The sequence below is a fragment of the Gorilla gorilla genome, chromosome 13 (assembly GCF_029281585.2).
Source record: "Gorilla gorilla gorilla isolate KB3781 chromosome 13, NHGRI_mGorGor1-v2.1_pri, whole genome shotgun sequence".
In the NCBI taxonomy this organism is placed as follows: domain Eukaryota; kingdom Metazoa; phylum Chordata; class Mammalia; order Primates; family Hominidae; genus Gorilla; species Gorilla gorilla.
Genome location: NC_073237.2, coordinates 128,027,124 through 128,047,500, shown reverse-complemented (window position 1 = coordinate 128,047,500; position 20,377 = coordinate 128,027,124). Strand labels below are relative to the sequence as shown.

At 44.0% G+C, this 20,377-nt stretch overlaps 1 protein-coding gene across 5 annotated transcripts in view; it reads left to right on the top strand.

The window, feature by feature from the left end:
• RAPGEF1 (Rap guanine nucleotide exchange factor 1) overlaps positions 1-20,377 on the top strand; it is a 162,577-nt gene that overhangs the window by 70,856 nt on the left and 71,344 nt on the right. For 3 of the 5 annotated variants that reach the window (XM_055351390.2, XM_019033774.4, XM_031014614.3), the window contains exons 2-3: positions 18,300-18,439; positions 19,007-19,120. In XM_055351390.2, coding sequence (XP_055207365.1) covers positions 18,300-18,439; positions 19,007-19,120 — 254 coding nt within the window. The remainder of the gene's footprint in view (positions 1-18,299; positions 18,440-19,006; positions 19,121-20,377) is intronic. The other 2 variants (XM_019033771.4, XM_055351392.2) reach the window with 1 other exon arrangement.

Below are 20,377 nucleotides of genomic sequence, written 5' to 3'. Positions count from 1 at the left end.
GGGGGCCGTCTGCTGCCGCCTCCTGCCTGTAGGCCCATGGGGCTCCATCACCACGACCCAGCCCCAGCTAGACAGGCCTTCCTGCCCCCAGACTGGCTGCTTTGCTGGTGGCACCGCACTGGAGAGCAGGAGGCTGCGGCCCCGGCAGAGCACTGTTGGAGTGATGAGATGGCATGCTGCCTCCACCTGCCCCTCCTAGGCTGGCAGCCATCCTAACAGGCAGGTTCCTCTGAGCCACGGAGGCTGCCCCAAACAACTCCACCTAAAAGACAAAGGCCGGGGGAGGGCTCTGCCTCCAGATGATGAGATGTGCCCTGGCCTCTGCTCTGTGGTTTACTCAGAATAAACTGTTATTTTACCATCACTCTTTTTTTCATTTTGCCTCTGAAAATAAAGCTGAGAAATGACTAATTCACATCTCAGGAAGCCTGTGAAGTCTGTGGTTTTCATCTCTAGATCAATGCCTAACAGTAATGGAAAAGAAACGCTTCCTTGGGAGTAGGCCACCGTGGGGACAGGCCGCCTTGAGTGGTTCAGGACACCTGCTAGGGCTGCAGTCACCTTGTCTGTGAAAATGGGAGGGGAGGGGAGGTTTAAACTTAACTCTGTGACCTTGGCCAAGGTCCATGACTACCGTGTGACTCGGTCTCCTCATGTGTTTAGTGGTAATAAGAATACCTCCCCTCTGATGTTAGCATGAGGACCAGGCATATGCCAAGAGCTCCCCACATATTAGAAGCCCCACTCCTGGCTGCTAAGGGGATTTCTTAAATTGTAAGTTTTTAAAAAATCTAAATTTTAATATCTAATTTAAAAATTTCTGAGGGGAAGTTTAAAAACAGCCGCTGCTGATTTAACCACTTGATTGGGCTCCGGGAGGGAAGCCGCTCTGAGTCTCAGAGGCTTCCCTTCCATCCCCTCAAGCAGCGTCTGTGGTTTATAAGAGGAGCGAGTCTGGGAATTCTCTTCACGTCTCTGGCAGGTAGGGGAGGGGCTCCCTGGACATCATCTCCATGCTTTGTTCACGCGGAAAAGTTTACCTGACGAGGGCTGTGGGTTCTGTTTAAATCCTAGGAGATGCTTAAGTTATTAGAATTTTTCTCTATTTTTAAAGCCAGTTGTGTTAAGAAATAACAGCTGTCCACTAAAGATGGTGGCATTTGTCCCAAAAAGGAGTATATTTTTGAACTGTCTGGTGGCCACAGATGACATTTATGAATGTTAACTAAGTGCCAGGACTGGGCTTAGTGACTCACTGTATGTGCAGTACTGTATGACATCCTCCCAACGGCCCAGTGAGGTAAAGATCACTACTCCCATTTTACAGCAGAGAAAAGCAAGCCCCAGGGAGGCCAGCTGACTCAGCATCACACAAGATGACGGCCTTTCCCTTCCATCTGAGACGTGGGTGGGACGGGAATACGTGGATAGGCTGCCCTAGGCCACGTGTAGAGATGAGTGCCACTTCTGTTTGCCCCATGTCATAGCCATAGGACATGGTGGCAGTTCCCCTTTGAATGACCGTGGTCCCTACCTTCAGAGAAAATCAGTCTGGAATGTTGGGAAGCTATGATGGTAGAGATTTCTTCTCTTGAAACAATAGAAGACTGCCTCTTTTTCCATGCATTCCATCACCAGACCTTGCACAGTGACATTTCTTGAGGCCATCACCCAGCCACCTCTGTCCCTGTACCAGGTACTGTGGAGGAGGAAATGGGCAGTACCTCCGTGTAGGAAGAGGGTGTGGGAGGGCTCCATAGTCTGGGACTCCAGTGCTGCCCTGAGCCCTGCCCAAGGCGAGCAGGAAGCCGCCTGTGACTCGGTCTCCTCATCTGTTGAGTGGTAATAAGAATGCCTTGGCCGGGCGCAGTGGCTCACACCTGTAATCCCAGCACTTTGGGGAGGCTGAAGCAGGCAGATCACTGGAGGTCAGGAGTTTGATACCAGCCTGACCAACATGGTGAAACCCCATCTCTACTAAAAATACATAACTTAGCCAGGCGTGGTGGCAGGCACTTGTAATCCCAGCTACTAGGGAGGCCAAGGCAGGAGAATCACTTGAACCCGTGAGATGGAGATGGCAGTGAGCCGAGTTCATGCCACTGCACTCCGCCTGGGTGACAGAGTGAGACCCTGTCTCCAAAAAAAAGAATGCTTTGAAGGTGAGCAGGAAGCGCCACCTTCAAGACCTCAGCACTCCACCCTGAAGCAGGCAGATCCAACCAGGCCAAGGCTCTTTGCTTCATGTCCCAGCCGTCCCATCACAGGAGGTGAGGGCCCAGGCTGTGCGTCTAGTCCAGCAGCACTGGAAATGTGGCCAGTGCCATCTGAGATGTGCTGAAGTATAAAATCCACAGCAGATTAATATGAAAGAAAAAGAAGGTAAATAGCTCATTAATCGTTTTTATATTACATGTTGTAATAATACTTTAGATAAATTGGGTTAATTAAAAAATATTTTTAAGACTGGGCACAGGGACTCATGCCTGTAATCTCAGCACTTAGGGAGGCTGAGGTGGGCAGATAACTTGAGGTCACGAGTTCGAGACCAGCCTGGCCAACATGGTGAAACCCTGTCTCTACTAAAAATTCAAAAATTAGCCAGGCGTGGTGGCAGGCACCTGTAGTCCCTGCTACTCGGGAGGCTAAGGCAGAAGAATCACTTGAACCCAAGAAGTGGAGGTTGCAGTGAGCTGAGATCTTGCCACTGCACTCCAGTCTGGGGGACAGAGTAAGTGAGACTCTGTCTCAAAAAAAAAAAAAAAATTTTTTTTTTAATTACATATGTGGTTCACACTATGTTTCTATTGGATAGTACTGGTCCAGAGAGTCCGTTAGAGCCTAGAGGAGGAGGGTGAACAGTATAATCTTTCTTGTCTATTCCCTGGAGGTAGCTTGAACAACAGATGTTCTAGTAACCCAGGCTGAAGCGTCCCACCAAAGAAAGTTCCTGAATGAGTTGTCTCTGACTCGTGTGCTAGAACTACTTAGAGAATTATATTAAAAATCCATATAAACCATCTTATCTACATGTCTGATATTACCATCTGGTGTAGACTGAATGTCATAGCTGTTGGTTGTTACAGGGTTAATTCATTGATTCTTTTATCTGTGTGTTTGCTAACAAGCACTTATTTATTTTATGATGTGTCAGTTATTGGGCTAAGTGCCAGATTCCAAAATGAATGAGATTTGATTCTCTCATTGGGGTCTCAAAGGACTAGTAAGTAGAACCCTTCTCTGTCCCCTGAATTCGGAAAGTTGGAAAAGAAGACAGTAAGGTAGATAGATGGGGACCCAAATATCACCTTGATTTCTAAAGCCTTGCTTGAAGGATGCAGCTTGTTCTAAGAGCCCAGTGAGCTTCCCAGTATTGAGTCCCAGGATTAGACCAACGTTACCCAACCACTCATAGTGGCTTTGCACTTGTCAGGCCTCCCCATCTGGGGGACATCGGATAACAGGCTTACCATGGAGGGCTTACTCTCAGAGTTGGGGAGGGGGTTGGTTGGGGCGGCACATGGTTGGGTGCAAATCACACAGGGCCTCTCTGAGGGAGAAGAGACGCCATCAGAGGTTTTCAAACAGAAGGGTGACATAGCGAGACTTAGCTCTTATAAGGACTACTCTGATTGCAGAGTTGAGAATGGGGAGGGCAAGGAGCAGGGGACAGTTAAGAAAGCCATCGCGGTCATCCATTTGAGGACTAAAGATGGCACTGGGCAGGCTGACCGTGGTGCAGGTGGTGAGAAGTGGTGGATTCTGAATGTACCATTAAGGTAGAACTCACAGGATTTGCCGAAGGATTGCCAGATGGACTCAAGCAAAAGAGAAGAATCAAGGATTTTAACCTGAGCTGCTGGAAGGGTGAAATGTCCTGTTTACCAAGATGTGGTCAAAGCAGGTTTGGGAGGAAGCTTCAGAGATACAGTTTTAGACTTGTGTTTGAGCCACCTGTCAAATGTCCAAGGGAATCACCAAGAGCTTGTGTTGTGTAATGAGACCACCCAACAATGAAGTCATCTGGCCCTCTTCTCTATCTACACACGTCTCTGAGGGCCTCCACTGGTCTTCTAGCTTCCTATACTGTGTATATGCCGACAGCTCTCGAATATATACCCCTAGCCTTCACCTAGCTCCTTCACTTCTCTTGAACTGCCTAATTCAGGCTCCTGTGGATGTCTAATACAGTATTTGTAAGAAGAGGAAATAAGGATGGATATACTACTTATTTCTGTGTAAATGAGGGATAAAACAGAAGTTATATAGTTTTTTAACTTTTGAACTGTATAAATATTTTACAAATTCAGAAAAAATCCTGAAATTGAATATCAATAAAAACAAACCTAACTGTATATTAAATGATAATATAACCCACACAGAAAAAAGAATTAGAATATCTTTTTGAACACAGTACTTGCTATATGCCCATCACAGGATATATTCTAAGGACTAAAAGAATTGCTAAGAAATCTTGAACTTTTACCTTTAGTAGTTGTTAATGATATTCGTGTAGCAATTCTGAAGAAATTTTGTGTTTATTGTAGGATAAGGCAAATGAATAGATTGATGATGTTAGAAACCAGGGTTCTCACTGTTGTGGAAGGGAGCTGCAAATATGGAATCAAGGAAGGAGGAAGAACCCGGTGGTGTTGGCTTGCAGTAAGAAATAACAGTATTAACTTATGATTTAAAAATATATAGATATATACACACTCATATTTAATTATATATATTTACATTAAATACATGTACATATTTCTCTCCTAGGTGTGTCCACTGAAAGGACATAGAACAGTGACATCCCAGTGGCAATGAGCACATCTAATGCCCCGATCTTGGTTTCTAAATACCACTCCCCACCAAAAGAAGCTAGGGTACATTAAAGAAATGGCAGATTCCAAGCTGATTTCCTGGAGGAATGGGGTAGGGAAGGTATGGGGTGATTCTGGAGCTTCTTTTGCATCAGAAACCAAAGAAGTGTTCAAAGATTGATGGAGACTCCTCAGTAACACTGGAGATGGGCTAAAAAGGTTCCCTCTGGCCAAGTTTGGAAGTCTGAACATGAAAGGGCATGATTATAATGGATTATAACACACTGAATAATAAATGAACACCCAGGTCCATAGTGATACCAAAAAAAGTAAGGGGTGGGGGCCTATTACTTATAAAGGAATGCCAGCCAATAAATATCGAGGAATAATTAATAATCACCAATGTGTAACCACCAGTAAAATAAAGATTCACATAAGGATCATCAGTGGATGCCAAACTATTCAGTGAAAATTTGTTAGGGAACAAGATGCTTAAAATCTCAAATTGCAGTACAGATTACTTATTAGTTACAAAGGAGAAACTATATCATTGCAGTGGAGAAATTTGGCAGATACCACCTTAACCAAGTGATCGAACTTAGCATTATCAATAACTGATTAATAATACAGTAGAAAGCACATACCACCCAGGAACTGTGTTTACCAAGCATGTATTACCCGAATCTCATGACAGGGAACAGGCAGATCCAACTTACGGGGGACCTCCTCCAAGACAACTGGCAGGCACTTTTCAAAATATGTCAACGTCCAAAAGCCAGTCCCGTCCCTCCTGCCTCCAGACTAGATAAGGGAAATTGGAGAGACATGACAACCAGATGCAATGTATGCTCCTTAATTGGATCTTGGATTTAAAAAAAAAAAAAAAAAAGCTATAGAGAATCTGATAAATTTGCTTATGGAGCAAATATTATGTCAATGTTAAATATCTTGGGTATGATAATGTTATGTTATTTATGCAGGAGAATGTCCTTGTTCCTAGGAGAGAGACAGCTGGTGGTATTTAGAGATGTGTTATAACGTGTGCAACTTTCAGTTGCTTTGATGAAAAATAAATTTGCATGTGTGTTTCTGTGATAGAGAAAGAAAAGGGATGGAAAGCGAGCATGGCAGAATGTTAACGGTTGACGAATCTAGGTGAAGGGTACATGGACGTTCGCTTCATAATATTCTTTCAGCACATCAATAGATTTGATTTTTTTTTTTTTACCAAAATACAACTTTGGAAAGCGAGCATGGCAGAATGTTAACGGTTGACGAATCTAGGTGAAGGGTACGTGGACGTTCGCTTCATAGTATTCTTTCAGCACATCAATAGATTTGATTTTTTTTTTTTACCAAAATACAACTTTGGAAAGCGAGCATGGCAGAATGTTAACGGTTGACGAATCTAGGTGAGGGGTATGTGGACGTTCGCTTCATAATATTCTTTCAGCACATCAGTAGATTTGATTTTTTTTTCCCAAAATACAACGTTGGAACCAGGCGTGGAGGCTCACACCTGTAATCTCAGCACTTTGGGGAACTGAGGCAAGAGGATCACTTGAGCCCAGGAGCTCGAGACCAGCCTAGGCAACATAGTGAGACCCTATCTCTACAAAACGAACAAAACTTAGCCAGGGCTGGGCATGGTGGCTAGCACTTTGGGAGGCCGAGACAGGCAGATCACTTGAGGTCAGGAGTTTGAGACCAGGTTCACCGAAATGGTGAAACCCTGTCTCTACTAAAAATACAAAAAAAAAATTAGCCAGGCATGGTGATTCATGCTTGTAATCCCAGCTACTCAGGAGGCTGAGGCAGGAGAATCACTTGAACCAGGAAGGCAGTGAGCCGAGATCGTGCCACTGCACTCCAGCCTTGGTGACAAAGTGAGACTGCATCTCAAAAAAAAAAACAAAACAAAAAATTAGCCAGGCATAGTGGAGCATGCCTGTAGTCCCAGCTCCTCAGGAGGATCATGTGAGCCCCAGAGGTCATAGCTACAGTGATCTGGGATCACACCACTATACTCCAGCCTGGGCAACAGAGCAAGACCCTGTCTCAAAAAATAAAATGTTGGGGGAAAATGAAGGCTAAGAGGAAAGGAACTGTAGACAACATATAGGCAAGTCTTTCGAGTGGTTTTGCAATTTAGAGAAACAAACGTGGGAGTAGCTGGAGGAGAAGGTGGGCTTAAGGACTTGGGTCTTTAAGATGGGGGAGATCTACCATGTGTATGTGCAGACGTGAAGTGACACACAGCAGAAGGAAACCTGGTAGTGGGGAGAGGAGAGAAGGGCTGGTGCAGTGTGTGAGCAGGCCAAGTGTGTGGGGCCCCACCGCTGATGTAAGGCACAGATGAGATGCCTAAAAAGTCATTGAATGAGTTTTGGTTTTAATTCTTAGGCGAGCCTCATGAGACAGATACTATTATTAAAAGAATATTGATTCAATCTTGGTTAAACATAAAAAATTATAAGATTCAATTGTATTTATATTAAGTTCCTAGAATTTTTCATACAATAAGGGAGAAGAGATTGGAAATGTTTATTTACTGGTGATTTAAGATCCTAAGAATGTATACATTTATGTAGGTGTTATATTTTATTATTTTTAAAAAGACGAAACAAAAGTTTCCTGAGATATTCACAGGCTCTTCCTGAGATAGTCAATTCAGAGTTCTTAGGGAAGATACTCATTCTGGAATATTCATGGGTAAATACATTTGTTTGTTTTAGGGAATGGAATTTCCTTAAGTTATAAATGAACTTTGCAGTTGTTAATCTGACCCATATAAAAATCATGTGGGCTCTTTTTCAGAAGAATCTTAGACCTTTGTATCTAGTTTATTTCACCTTTTTGTTGGAATATACTATACATCAGGAAGTATATACACATACCTTATGTAGATAGCTTGCAGGATTTTCGCAAGTTGAACACACTGGTACAACCAACCCCCAGATCAAGAAACAAGGCATAACCGTCACCTCAGAAGCCCACTGCTTCATGTCGCCTGCCAGTTAACCACCCCCCACTCCCCGAGCATAGCCACTATCTTGAATCCCCAAATAATAGATTAAATTTGTCTGTTTTTGCATTTATATAAATGGAATCGTATAAAATATACTCCTTTGAATCTGGCTTCTCTCTACACTCGTGAGAACCATCCGTGTCGTGGGTGTCGATTGCATGGTATTCCACTGTGCGACGGTGCCACGGTTCACCCGTCCTGCTGTCGACAGGCATTCGCCGAGCACTGCTGTGATATTCTGGTACATGTCTGATGGTGACCTCACACAGGCATTCTTTGGAGTGGAGTTATTGGGCTGGAGAGGAAGGATGTGTTCAGCCATAGTGGGTGGCTGTCAGTCAGCAGGGTAGAGAGTCCCCCTTCTCTTCATCCACAACACCGATAGTGTTCCCTGTTTTTTCTTTTTATCTATTCAGGCATGTTTGTGGTGGTAGCTCTGTGGTTTTAATGTACTGCTTCCTGATGACAAATTGAGCACCTTGTTATATGTTTATTGGCCATTTGAATGTTGCCTTTTGTGATTCTGAATCTCTTTGTAATGCTTACCAGTTATGCAAGTAAAATGAAAAGGGTGGTTCTGTCAGATCTTAACCCAAATCCAAGGTGAAGCCTGGTTTCCTGCATAGGCGAGAAGGCCCCAGGGCCCAGAATCCCTCCTCACCCCTTCTGCCTCCATCCAGGGCCCCACTCTGGGGCAGGCAGTGCTAGCTCCATTCAGCTCAGTGCGGGGCAGTTTGACTATGTCGCATCCAGCTTCCCATGCCGTCCATCCCTAGGAGTCTGTCTCACCATACAAGGGCACAGACAGGCCAGCTTGAGGGTGTTCATCAACGCAGCATTGTTTGAAGAGCAGAAGTTAGAATCTATTCATTCGGGGGCCTGACTGCATAAATACACTGTGGTTGCCATCCAGCAGAGCATCATGCAGCCATTCACTGCACTCACATGGGAAAATGCCCACGATGGCTTGTTGTTTAAAAAAAAAAAAAAAAGTGAAAAAAATATTTCTGCTGTGTGTGGAATTATGAGAAATGTTTACCGTCTACGTTATATATTTTTACAGTGCTTGGATTTTTATAATGAGATTGTTTGAAAATTTTTTAAAAGATAGGCTTAATATTCCCATTAGCAGTGTCATAGTTATCCAGTAGACTTCCTGAACAATTGGGTAGTAGGAATGGATTTTCATAACAAAAGAGTCTTTGGAATTGCAAAACTTCAAATATTGTTTTCCCTCTGTTTTAACAGGAATAGTTATATATTAAGTAAGACAGAGGATCTTTCGATGTTAAAGTTGTTAGAAAAATATAACTCCAGGCCGGGTGCAGTGCCTCATGCCTGTAATCCCAGCACTTTGCGAGGCCAAGGCGGGCGGATCACGGAGTCAGGAGATCGAGACCATCCTGGCTAACACGGTGAAAACCCATCTCTACTGAAAATACAAAAAATTAGCCGGGCGTGGTGGCGGGCGCCTGTAGTTCCAGCTACTCAGGAGGCTGAGGCAGGAGAATGGCGTGAACCCGGGAGGCGGAGCTTGCAGTGAGCCAAGATCACGCCACTGCACTCCAGCCTGGGTGACAGAGCGAGACTCCATATCAAAAAAAAAAGAAAAATATAACTCCAGGTTGCTTTCGGCTTGACTAGACTGGGGTTATTTTTAGCTTTTGCCTTTTTAAGTGTTGGCAGAGACCTGACGAGGTTATCACATGACAATAATAGCTGCCATGTATTAAGTATTTGCTATATATCAGGTCCTTGGCTACATGCTTTACACACGGGTCACATTTTATCTCCACAATTACCTGAGGAGGAGCTAGGTCTGTGGCTATGGCTTTCCTCTAGGTGAGGAACTGGAGGCTCGGGTAAAAAGTTTGCCCAGGTTAGTGGCCGAGCTCAAGTTAAAACAAAGACACACAGGCCTGGCGTGATGGCTCACGCCTGTAGTCCCAGCACTTTGGGAGGCTGAGATGGGAGGATCCCTTGAGCCCAGGAGTTCGAGACCAACCTAGGCAACATGGCGAAACCCTGTCTCTACCAAAAATACAAAAATTAGCCAGTCTCGTAACCTGGTCTCAAGATAAAATAAATAAATTAATTAAAAAAAAAAAAGCCACAGACTTCAGCTCTGCTGCCTCCTGTGCCCACAGCCCTCTGTCTCCATCTTTACCTTGCAGTCCACAAAATCCTAGACAAGTGAAAAGACTTTTAAAAAATCGGAAATCCTCATCTTTAAAAAAGCTTTTCCTAATGTCCTCAATCACGCCTCCACTCCATTTGTCCTTTTTATGCATTTGGAAAATGGGGAATGTTTATTAAGTAAGTGATCTCTAAATCCTTCCCAGTGCTCAACTTCTGAGTCCAGTAGAAGACAGGGAATGAGGAATTAGCCACAGCGTTTCTCAAGATTGGCTGCCTCAAAGTTGTCCACCTTGCCCTTGACTTTGTGATCCCGTGTGGTTGATGTTTAGAGACTCCCCGCCATCCCTGGTGAGAGATTAAGTTGAGACAGAAACCACTGCTAAGTTGGGAACCCAGCTGCTGCTACAAGTGACACAGAAAGAAGGCCAGTTGATAGCCACATTTGTCAGCAACAGGCAGAGACCATTGTTAAGCCTGGCCGAGGGGCAAGTTAAAAATTTAAGAATGAAATATTGGCATCTGGCAGACGACTTGAAGAAATTGGGTTGGCTTTGATGTCTTTTTGCTCTGCTTGGTTTTCTGTTGAGACATGATTCTGTGAGCAGGCTACATCCTCTCCTCCGGCCCATCCTCTTTCTCTCTCGGTAGAGAAGGACATTCATCCGACAGCCAGATCTGTAGCCTGCGATGGTTGCCCAAGAAAGTGGCTGCTGTTGGTAACATCACAGTCAATTTATACAGAAATTGTTTGTAAGCTCATATAAGCCACCCTTCCTCTGGAAGGAATGACTAGCAGATTAGTCATTGGGAGTCTCTGACCTTGGGGTAAATGTAACATGGAGCAAGAGTCTGAGGCTTTCTGCTCTTAAGTTCAGGTGAACTTGAAGTTGCTCTCACAGATTGGATAGATCACAATAAAATACACCAGCATATGGCATTTCCACGTGAAGGAGGACTTTTGTGTCCTTTCTTAGACATGGCCATGTGGGAAAGTGTGCATGTCTGGCAACCCCAGGTGCTGGGAGGAATATGGAGCAACTAGGACTCTCCTAACCTTGCTAGTGGGAGTGTAAAGTGGCATAGCCACTTGGGAGAATTGTTTTGCAATATCTGTAAGAATCAATATGGCATATACCCTACAATCCAGCCGTTCTGCTCTTAGAGGACTGTTGGCATGTGTTCCAGGAGACATGTATGAGCAGCATTGTTTATTAAAGCAAAAATGTTGGAAGCGACCCAGTGTCCACTGACAGGAGAGCAGATAAATAAAGCTGGGATTATGGAATCTACGGAATTTCTCAGCATTGAAAACGAAATCACTGATACACCCCAGCATGCCTGAGTGTCAGGCTTGCTATTGAGTAAAAAACAAGAGTGTGAGAATCTTTACAATATGCCATCACTTAGGTAACGTTCACAAACTTATAAGTTAAACTGTATATGTCGATATAAACTATCCTGAAAAGTAAGGGATGATAAGTCTGAAAGTCAGAGTCGGGCTGCCTGTAGGGAAGAGGTGTGGCTGCAGAGGAGCACATGGCGGCACCAGTGGAATCCATCCGCTTCTCGAGCTGCACCATCCAGTGTGCCAGTCACCAGCCCCAGGGGCTGTTTACACAGTTAACTCACAGTTCAGTGCCTCAGCCACAGCAGCCACAATCAGGCCTCAGTAGCCACTAGTGCCTGTCGTGTTAGACAGTTCAGGTACCGGCCGCCTCCATCGCTGCAGAAGGTTCTGTTTGCTAGGCCAGATGGTGGGTGCCTGGATTTGATTCATTCTCTATAACTTGTATATATATATATATATTTGTATGAAATTTTTAAATTTTCTGTTTTAACTTCAGTTCTAGAAAATTACTAAAAAGACGCACATACAAATTCTACAGTGTAACTTCCTAAGTGTGAAAAGCAGGGGAATAGCAAGAGAGCGGTTGGTGGCACTGCCTGCGACGCAGCAGTCATGTGGGAACACTCCCTTCATGTCGCCCTCCATCCCAGATGATTGACGTGCATGAGAAAGGGGCAGGGAGAGTGCATCTGTCTGTCTGTCTGTCTGCCTGTCTGGAGCCATTGGCGAGATTGCCCTAACAGCAGTGTTCATGCGAGGGCACCTGTCGTTTCCTCCCCACCCTGCTATCGCAAAGCATTATAGTACCTCCTCAGCACTCGAAGTCATAGTGTGAATGACCTTGAGAATCACCTGAAGCCTGTGCTGCTAACCCAAGGTTTCAAGAAGGATGTGACAAACATACTGTCCTAGTTAGTGCTGTCCTCGATTTCCAGCGTTGAGAAGGTTGGTTGTCATTTGAAAGAATCTCTTCTCTCTCCCTGATTTATGGCTTCTTGTGCTAGAGCTGGCTGTTCTGAGGCGGATACCCTGAGGAGGGAGATTTATTGGTAGGCATTGCACTGTCTTTAGGTGCTGACATGTTTTCCCAGCCTTGCCCAAGGCAGACAAGAATTGTGAGTGCAATAATAAACCTCTTGAGTTCCATCAACAGCTCATAGGCAGAAGTGCCCTTAGTTGGTCCCTGCCCTTGCATGAACCTGAGAGGGTTTTTTGGTGATCAACCTCTACACCTCACTTGTCTACCCCAGTTCCGCCGTGGTCATGACGGCGCAGTTGTGAATCTTGCCAGCTCCTCAGCCCCATGCCTGCCTGAACAGCAACTCAGGGCAGTAGACAGTGGAGAAAGCGGAAGTTGGCTCACCTAGCCTGAAGATCTTTGAGCACCAGACAACCCACGCATCCTGCCCAGACTTCCCCATTTGTGTCTGCTTTCCCTGCTTCAGTCCTACTTAACAGGGTACAAGTCACATGGCTTAGGAAACTGCTCTGACAGCCCATCTGACTTGGGAACCTGCCTGGTGAGGGAAGAGGCTGTGTCTTTTAGGGACACTGTGGGGCCGCCATCAGAAGACATGGAGTAGGGACAGCAATAGGATCCGTATGCAGGGAGGCAGGTTAAACCAAAGAGGGCAATAGACTAATAGGCTAAAGGCCAGATTGAGACTTCTGGTTCAGTGCCAAAGGAAGAGAAGAGTGGGCATTTATAAGGTCCTCATTTACTTAGGATAGTGAGTTAAATGTTCAGTGTTGCAGAATAACTGGATGAAGATCTGGAAGCAGCTGGGAGATAAGAATTTGGAATCGATCGACCTTGCTATGCATCCAAGCTCCTTGTGTTGAGCGGGTGCCGTGTGCCAGGCATTTTGTGAAATACCTTATTGCATTATCCACAGTAAATATCTCATTTAATCTACATCACATCAGCCATCTCAAGAAATATAATGTTATCTCACTCATTTTCCAGACAAAATAAGGGAAAGATTTAGAGAGATGATATCTAAGTATTTGAATGCAAGCATTCTGACTCCAGTGCACACCCCCCTTTTAGAAAATTTTTTGGCCGGGCGCGGTGGCTCACACCTGTAATCCCAGCACTTTGGGAGGCCAAGGCAGGTGGATCATGAGGTCAGGAGATCGAGACCATCCTGGCTAACACGGTGACACCCCGTCTCTACTAAAAATACAAAAAAATTAGCCGGGCGTGGTGGCAGGCACCCAGGCTGGAGTGCAGTGGCTCAATCTTGCACTGCAAGCTCCGCCTCCCGGATTCATGCCATTCTCTTGCCTCAGCCTCCCGAGTAGCTGGGACTATAGGCATGTACCACCAGGCCTGGCTAACAGTGCACACCCTCTTAAGCATCACATGAAGGATTAGACTGTTCACATCCATGTTGAAGTATAAAGAAGGAAGTATAAACTGTAAATGGGATCCACCCTGCTTGGGTGAGGAGAGAGAAGAGGCAGGACAGAGGGGAGCGGGAGAAGTCACACCATCCCAGTTGATTTGAATGCGAGGGATGACTGCTGACATATGAGGGCTGGTGTTGAGAGCCTCCTGACCCTGTTGAGCTGTTCCAGGTGAGCTAGCCAGGTGCAGCAGCTTCCTGTTGACTTGTGTCCCCATCTGGGGACTAAGAAGGGCTTTCTGCAGCTCTGGCCATCACACAGCTGTGAAGCTGTTTGGTTTGACCACATGTGAATGCGGGTCAGGCCCTGGCTTTTCTCTTTGGTCCAGAGCGCAGTGGGTGCCTAGGTAATTTGCAAAGGGTAGGTAGTTTATCTGATCCTGCCTGGCCACCTGGAAGGTCTTTAGCAAGGGAATTGAACTTTGGCCTTGTTAAGTCACATGCAGCAATAGTAGACAGAGAGAGAGCCATGTAGTGCAAGGTGCCGTGCTGTTTATTTGGAGGGTTGTTTTGCTTGGTTTTCTGGTTTGTTTTGTTGTACTAAATTGCTGGAAAAACTTGACAGAGGGAGTGCTTTTTATTTTTAAAACTACAGGTATTTATTTTTCCATTGCGTAGGAACAGTGTTTTGTTGCTTAATTTTCAGCCAATTTCAAGTATTTCTGCTGTTACTAAAAGAAGCAGTCTTCTTCCTGGGATATTTTTGTTGTTGGTTGGTTTCTTCATTTGTTGAATATATGTTTACTGATTATCTTCTGTGGGCCAACTGCCATGTCAGCGCTGGGAAAACAGGCATGAACAAGACAGGTACAGTCCTCAGGGAACTTGTCCCCCAAGCCTTTATTTTTTTGAGACAGGGTCTTGCTCTGTTGCCCAGGCTGGAGCGCAGTGCTCACTGTAGCCTCTAACTCCTGGGCTCAAGCAGTCCTCCCACCTCAGCCTCCTGAGTAGCTGGGACTACAGGTCTGCACCACCATGCCCAGCTAATATTTTGTAGGTAGAGACAAAGTCTCACTCTGTTGCCTAGGCTCCAACTCCTGGGCTCAAGTGATCCTCCCGCCCCAGCCTCCCAAAGTGCTGGAATTACAGGCATGAACCACTGCGCCCAGCCATACTTGCATTCTTGTGAGGAGACAGGTTTAAATAAATCGATTAATAAGATGTTTTCAGACACTGGAACTGGTTGTAATAATGCTGAGATGAAGGAAGACTGCCAGTGGGTTTTCTTAAAAAAATAGCTTTATTGATATATAATTCACATATCATACAATTCATACAAAAAGGGTACAGTTCTTTTTTTTTTCTAGTAATTCACTGGGCTATACAACCATCACCATATTCTAATTTTAGAATACTTTTGTATACCAGGAGAAAAAACTCCATACTGATTATAGCAGCCCCTCTCCATCTCTGCCCCGTCCAGTCTTAGGCAACCACCAATCTACTTTCTGTCTCTATGGATTTGCCTATTCTGGACATTTCAAATGAATGGAATCATACAATATATGGTCTTCTGTGGCTGGCTGCTTTAGCTTAGATAATGTTTTCAAGGTTCAACTGTGTTGTAGCTGATCCGTACTTAATTTATTTTTATTGCCAAATAATATTCCATTGTATGGATATAATACATTTTATTTAGTCATTCACAAATATGGACATTTGAGTTTTTCCCACCTTTGGCTATTATGAGTAATGTTGCTGTGAACTTTCCTTTGACTTACCTGTACAAGTCACATGGATTTAGGCTTTCATTTCTCTCACAAATCTGCCCAGGAGTGGAATTTCTGGGTCACATGTCAACTCTGTGATCTTGTGAGAAACTGCCCGACATTTTCCAAAGCAGAGAAACCATGTTACATTCCTACCAGCAATGTGTAGGGCGTTCAGTTTCTCCAGTCCTCACCAACACTTGGTACTGTCTTTTTTATTAGACCTAGTGTACATGAAGCATTACATTTCCTTAATGGCTAATTATGTTGACCGTCTTTCCATGTGCTTATTGCCAATTTGTGTATCTTCTTTGGAGAATGTCTGCTCAAACTCTTTGCCCATTTTACATTGGGTTATATGCCTTTTATTCTAGAGCTGTAAGAATTTTGTAATGTTTTCTGTATACAAGTCCCTTATCAGGTATAGCTGACCCTCCATATCCGTGGGTTCTGCAGCCTCTGATTCAGTCATGGTCAGAAATATACAGGGAAAAACAATAAAAATAACAGTGTAATAATGCAAATGTTAAAATAAAGTATAACTATTTACATAACATTTACATTGTATTTGGTATCGTAAGTAACCTATAGATGATTTGAAGCATGTGGAGGATGTGTGTCATACACAAATATTCCACTGTTTTATATAAGGGACTTGAGCATCGTGGATTTTGATCCCCGAAGAGGATCCTGGAACCAAGCCCCTGAGGATGCTAAGGGATGGCTGCATATGATTTTCAAATAGAGTCATGCTCTGCATAACGACATTTATGCAGTGACAGACCACATTATAATCTTATGGTCCCATAAGATAATCATAAAGCTGAAAAATTCCTGTCGCCTCGCCTGATGTAGCCATCATTACATCCAGCGCAGTGCATTACTCACCTGTTTGTGGTGATGCTGGTGTAAATATATAACACATATGGTTATGTACAGTACGTAGTACTTGATAATAAATGACTATGTTACTGGTTTATGGATTTACTCTACTTTTTATCATTATTTGAGAGTATGCTTCTGCTTACTAAAAACAAAAAAGTTAACTGTAAAACAGCCTCAGGCAGATCCTTCAGGAGGTGTTATAAAAGAAGGCATTGTTATCATAGGAGATGACAGCTTCTTGCATTTTATAACTCTGAAGACCTTCCAGTGGGACAAGATGGGGAGGTGGAAGATGGTGATACTGATGATCCTGCCCCGGTAGACCTAGGCTGATTAATGTGTGTCTGTCTTTGTCTTTAATGAAAAGTTTTAAAAGTGAAAAAAATAATAATAATTTTTTAAATAGAAAAAAGCTTAAAGAATAAGGATATAAAGAAAGAAAATATTTTTGCCCACCTGGGCAACATAGTGAGACCTCATCGCTACAAAAAGTTTAAAACTGAGCCAGACATTGTAGCACTTGCCTATAGTCCTAGCCACTCGAGAGGCTGATGCAGGAAGATGTCTGAGCCCAGGAATTCCAGGCTGTGGTGAGCTGTGATCATACCACTGCACTCTAGTCTTAGCAAAAGAGTGAGACCCTGTCTCAAAAAAACAAAAGAATAAAAATGTTTTTTTAAATTAAAAGTTTATAAAGTAAAAAAGTTACAGTAAGCTAAGGTTAACTTACTGAAGAAAGAATATTTTAAAAATAAATTTAGTGAAGGTTAAATGTGCCATGGTTATAAAGTTTACCCTGGTGTACAGGAGTGTCCTAGACCTTCACATTTGCTCCCTGATTTACTCAGAGCAACTTCTAGGCCTGCAGCCTCCATTCGTGATAGTGCCTTTCGCAGGTGGAATTTTTAATCTTTTATACCATTTACCGTACTTTTCTACATTTAGATATGGTTGGATACACAAATACCATTGTATTACAGTTGCCTGCAGTACTCAGTACAGTACCATACTGTACAGGTGTGTAGCCTCAGAGCAATGGGCTATTCCATATAGCCTAGATGTGTAGTAGGCTATCCCATCTAGGTTCATTTGAGTATACTCTATGACATTTGCACAACGAAGTTGCCTAATGATGCATTACTCAGAACTTATTCCTGTCCTTGAGCAACACATGACTGTATTTTCTTTCATCCTGTGGGTTTGTTCACTTTCTTAGTAGTAGTATTTGTAGTGCAAAAGTTGTTAGTTTTGATGAAGTCCAATTTTCTGTTTTTTAATTTTGTTACTTGTGCTTTTGGTTTTGTATCTAAGAAAACATCGTCAAATTCAAGGTCACAAAAACTCCTGTTTTTTTCTGAGAGGTTTACAGTTGTAACTCTTACATTTAGGTCTGATCCAGTTCAATGTCAAATAGGAGTGGTGAGAACAGATGTCCTAGTCTTAATTCCTGATCTTTGGGGCAAGTCTTTCAGTCTTTCACCAGGGCCCAGAGGATTTTGAACACCTTACTTCTGATTCAGTCACCGCTGCCAACTCCAGAGCCTTGCACATGTCACTTGTTGGAGTTTCCTAAAGAATGAAGAGGTTGATTCGAAAGGGCCTTCCTTTCCAGTTCTCACATCCTACACATCTGTGATTTGACTGGGTGTTCTTTCTTCTCAGCCAGTTCCCTCGGATGTTAGTTAGATCATCACACAAACTCTGTAAGGACACTTGGGAATATTTGCAAGTTCTTTTTCCATATTTATTTGGACTGCCTTTGATTTCCACAATTCCTTGATGAAAATTGCAAAATTGAAGCATGTAAGCAGAAATGTTTTGTAATGGATCCATACGTCCTTTCCCTTGAAACTCTCAACAGCCAAGAAAAAAGATGGGTTTGGGGACATTGCTCATTTCCACAAAAGGTCAGTGAACCGTCTCTTCTTCCCACTCCCATCTAACAGTCAGTACCCTCTTTGTTTTCAGACTCTCAGCGTTCTCATCTGTCTTCCTTCACCATGAAGCTGATGGACAAATTCCACTCACCCAAAATCAAGAGAACGCCATCAAAGAAGGGAAAACCAGCTGAGGTGTCTGTAAAGATTCCAGAGAAGCCTGTGAACAAAGTAAGCTGACTCTGGATGTTTCTCCTGGCCTCACCTGCTTCCAGCAGTATGAGTTTGTGTGATTTGTATGTTCCCTCCCTGGGGATTGAGCTTTCAGTGCATCATACCTACTTCGTAGCATTCCATGGGCGGGACCTTTGGTGTCCTTGTAAAATAAGAACCATTAGGATGGTGAGTGTTTGCCACGTTAGCCAAGCTCAGTTGGCTAAGACAGTTCTCCTTTTCCAGCTGTGTCATCCTGTGGGCATTTAAAACAGCTCAGCACATCATGTCCACACCCCAGGCTGCTGCCTCCCTGCCCTGCAGTTCCCTACGTTGCCTTGGCGCACACTCAAACACAGGGAACTCTGTGATGTCCAGAACATCCATCATTTGGCTTTAGGGCCTGTGCTCTGAAACATGCAAACCCCTTGAGACGCAGCCAAAGATGTCCTCAAGAGTTAGTGGCCTCAGCAGGGCCAGTCAAGCCAGATATGTTGAAACAGCTATTGACTTTCATCAACCCCTCCCTTCAGCCTCAAACAGCCATTTCAAACTCTGTAGGAATCCAGGTTTCCTCTCTTCCAGGAGGCAACAGACAGATTTCTACCAGAGGGCTACCCTCTCCCCTTGGATCTGGAGCAGCAGGCAGTAGAATTTATGTCCACCAGTGCTGTGGCTTCCAGGTCTCAAAGGCAGAAGGTCAGTGTAACATTAAGAACAATTGGGTTTGCCTTGCCTTCTACTGCAGAATCCTGGTCCATGGTTTTGGGGATGGAAAAAACTCTATTGCACTATTATTATGTTCAACTGGGTGGTGACCGTGGGCTGAATTGTTCAGGAAAGAGTCCAAGGGACCTTGGATAAAAGTGAGAGTTTATGCAAGGTCCCATGATCTTTGGAGAGAGCTTTGTGGCAAAAGCTCAGGGATTCTTTCTGGGGTTGGTTTGGGTGTGCTGCTTGGGTCCAACGGGTTCCGGGGGATGTGGGCGAGTCTCATCTCTCAAGACCAGCTGTTCCTTGAATTGCTAAGATGATCTGAATAGTTTAGAAGGGAAAAGGCTTCTGAAGCCTCCGAGTGCTTTCTTACCCATCTCACAAGGCTGGTGGAGTGCAGTGAGACCGCCGCATAACCAAGTGCTCTCAGAGCCACAGACACCTGTGTCCCTAACATTTATGGAGCCTTTTCTTGGCCCAGTGCTGAGTGCTTTACACGTGTCCTCTTACTTATCTTCATAGCAACCCTGATGTGTGAAAACTTATTTTGCCAAAAAGGAGACTGGATCTGTAGAAATATTAAGCATTTAGCCAAAGTCGCACAGCAAAAAGGTGGCAAAGTCAAGATTTGAATGCAGGCTGTCTGACGTCAGAGTCTGAATTGTCGAGATGCTACGTTTCCTCTTTATGAAAGACAGAATTTTTAATATCTCGTGAATTTAAATATTAATCCTGACTCACATAAAATAAAACTAGGCTGGGCACAGTGGTTCACGCCTATAATCCCAGCACTTTGGGAGGCTGAGGCAGGCGGATCACCTGAGGTCACGAGTTCAAGACCAGCGTGGCCAACATGACAAAACTCCGTCTCTACTAAAAATACAAAAAAAAAAAAAAAAAAAAAATTTAGCCAGGCATAGTGGCAGGCGCCTGTAATCCCAGCTGCTTGGGAGGCTGAGGCAGGAGAATCACTTGAACCCGGGCGGCAGAGGTTGCAGTGAGCCGAGATCGTGCCACTGCACTCCAGCCTAGGTAACAGAGTGAGACTCTGTCTCCAAAAAATAAATAAATAAAACTAAACTTAGCAATGTAAAATAAAATAAACCTTGTAGACAGATATTCTTAATCCTTTAGTGATTATCCAAAGTATAATTTCTATGTAGCAGAACTACTGTCACAGCCATCCATTTAATGCAGCTGGTAAACACTAGCCTGTTATTTAAATACATAATTCTTAAATTT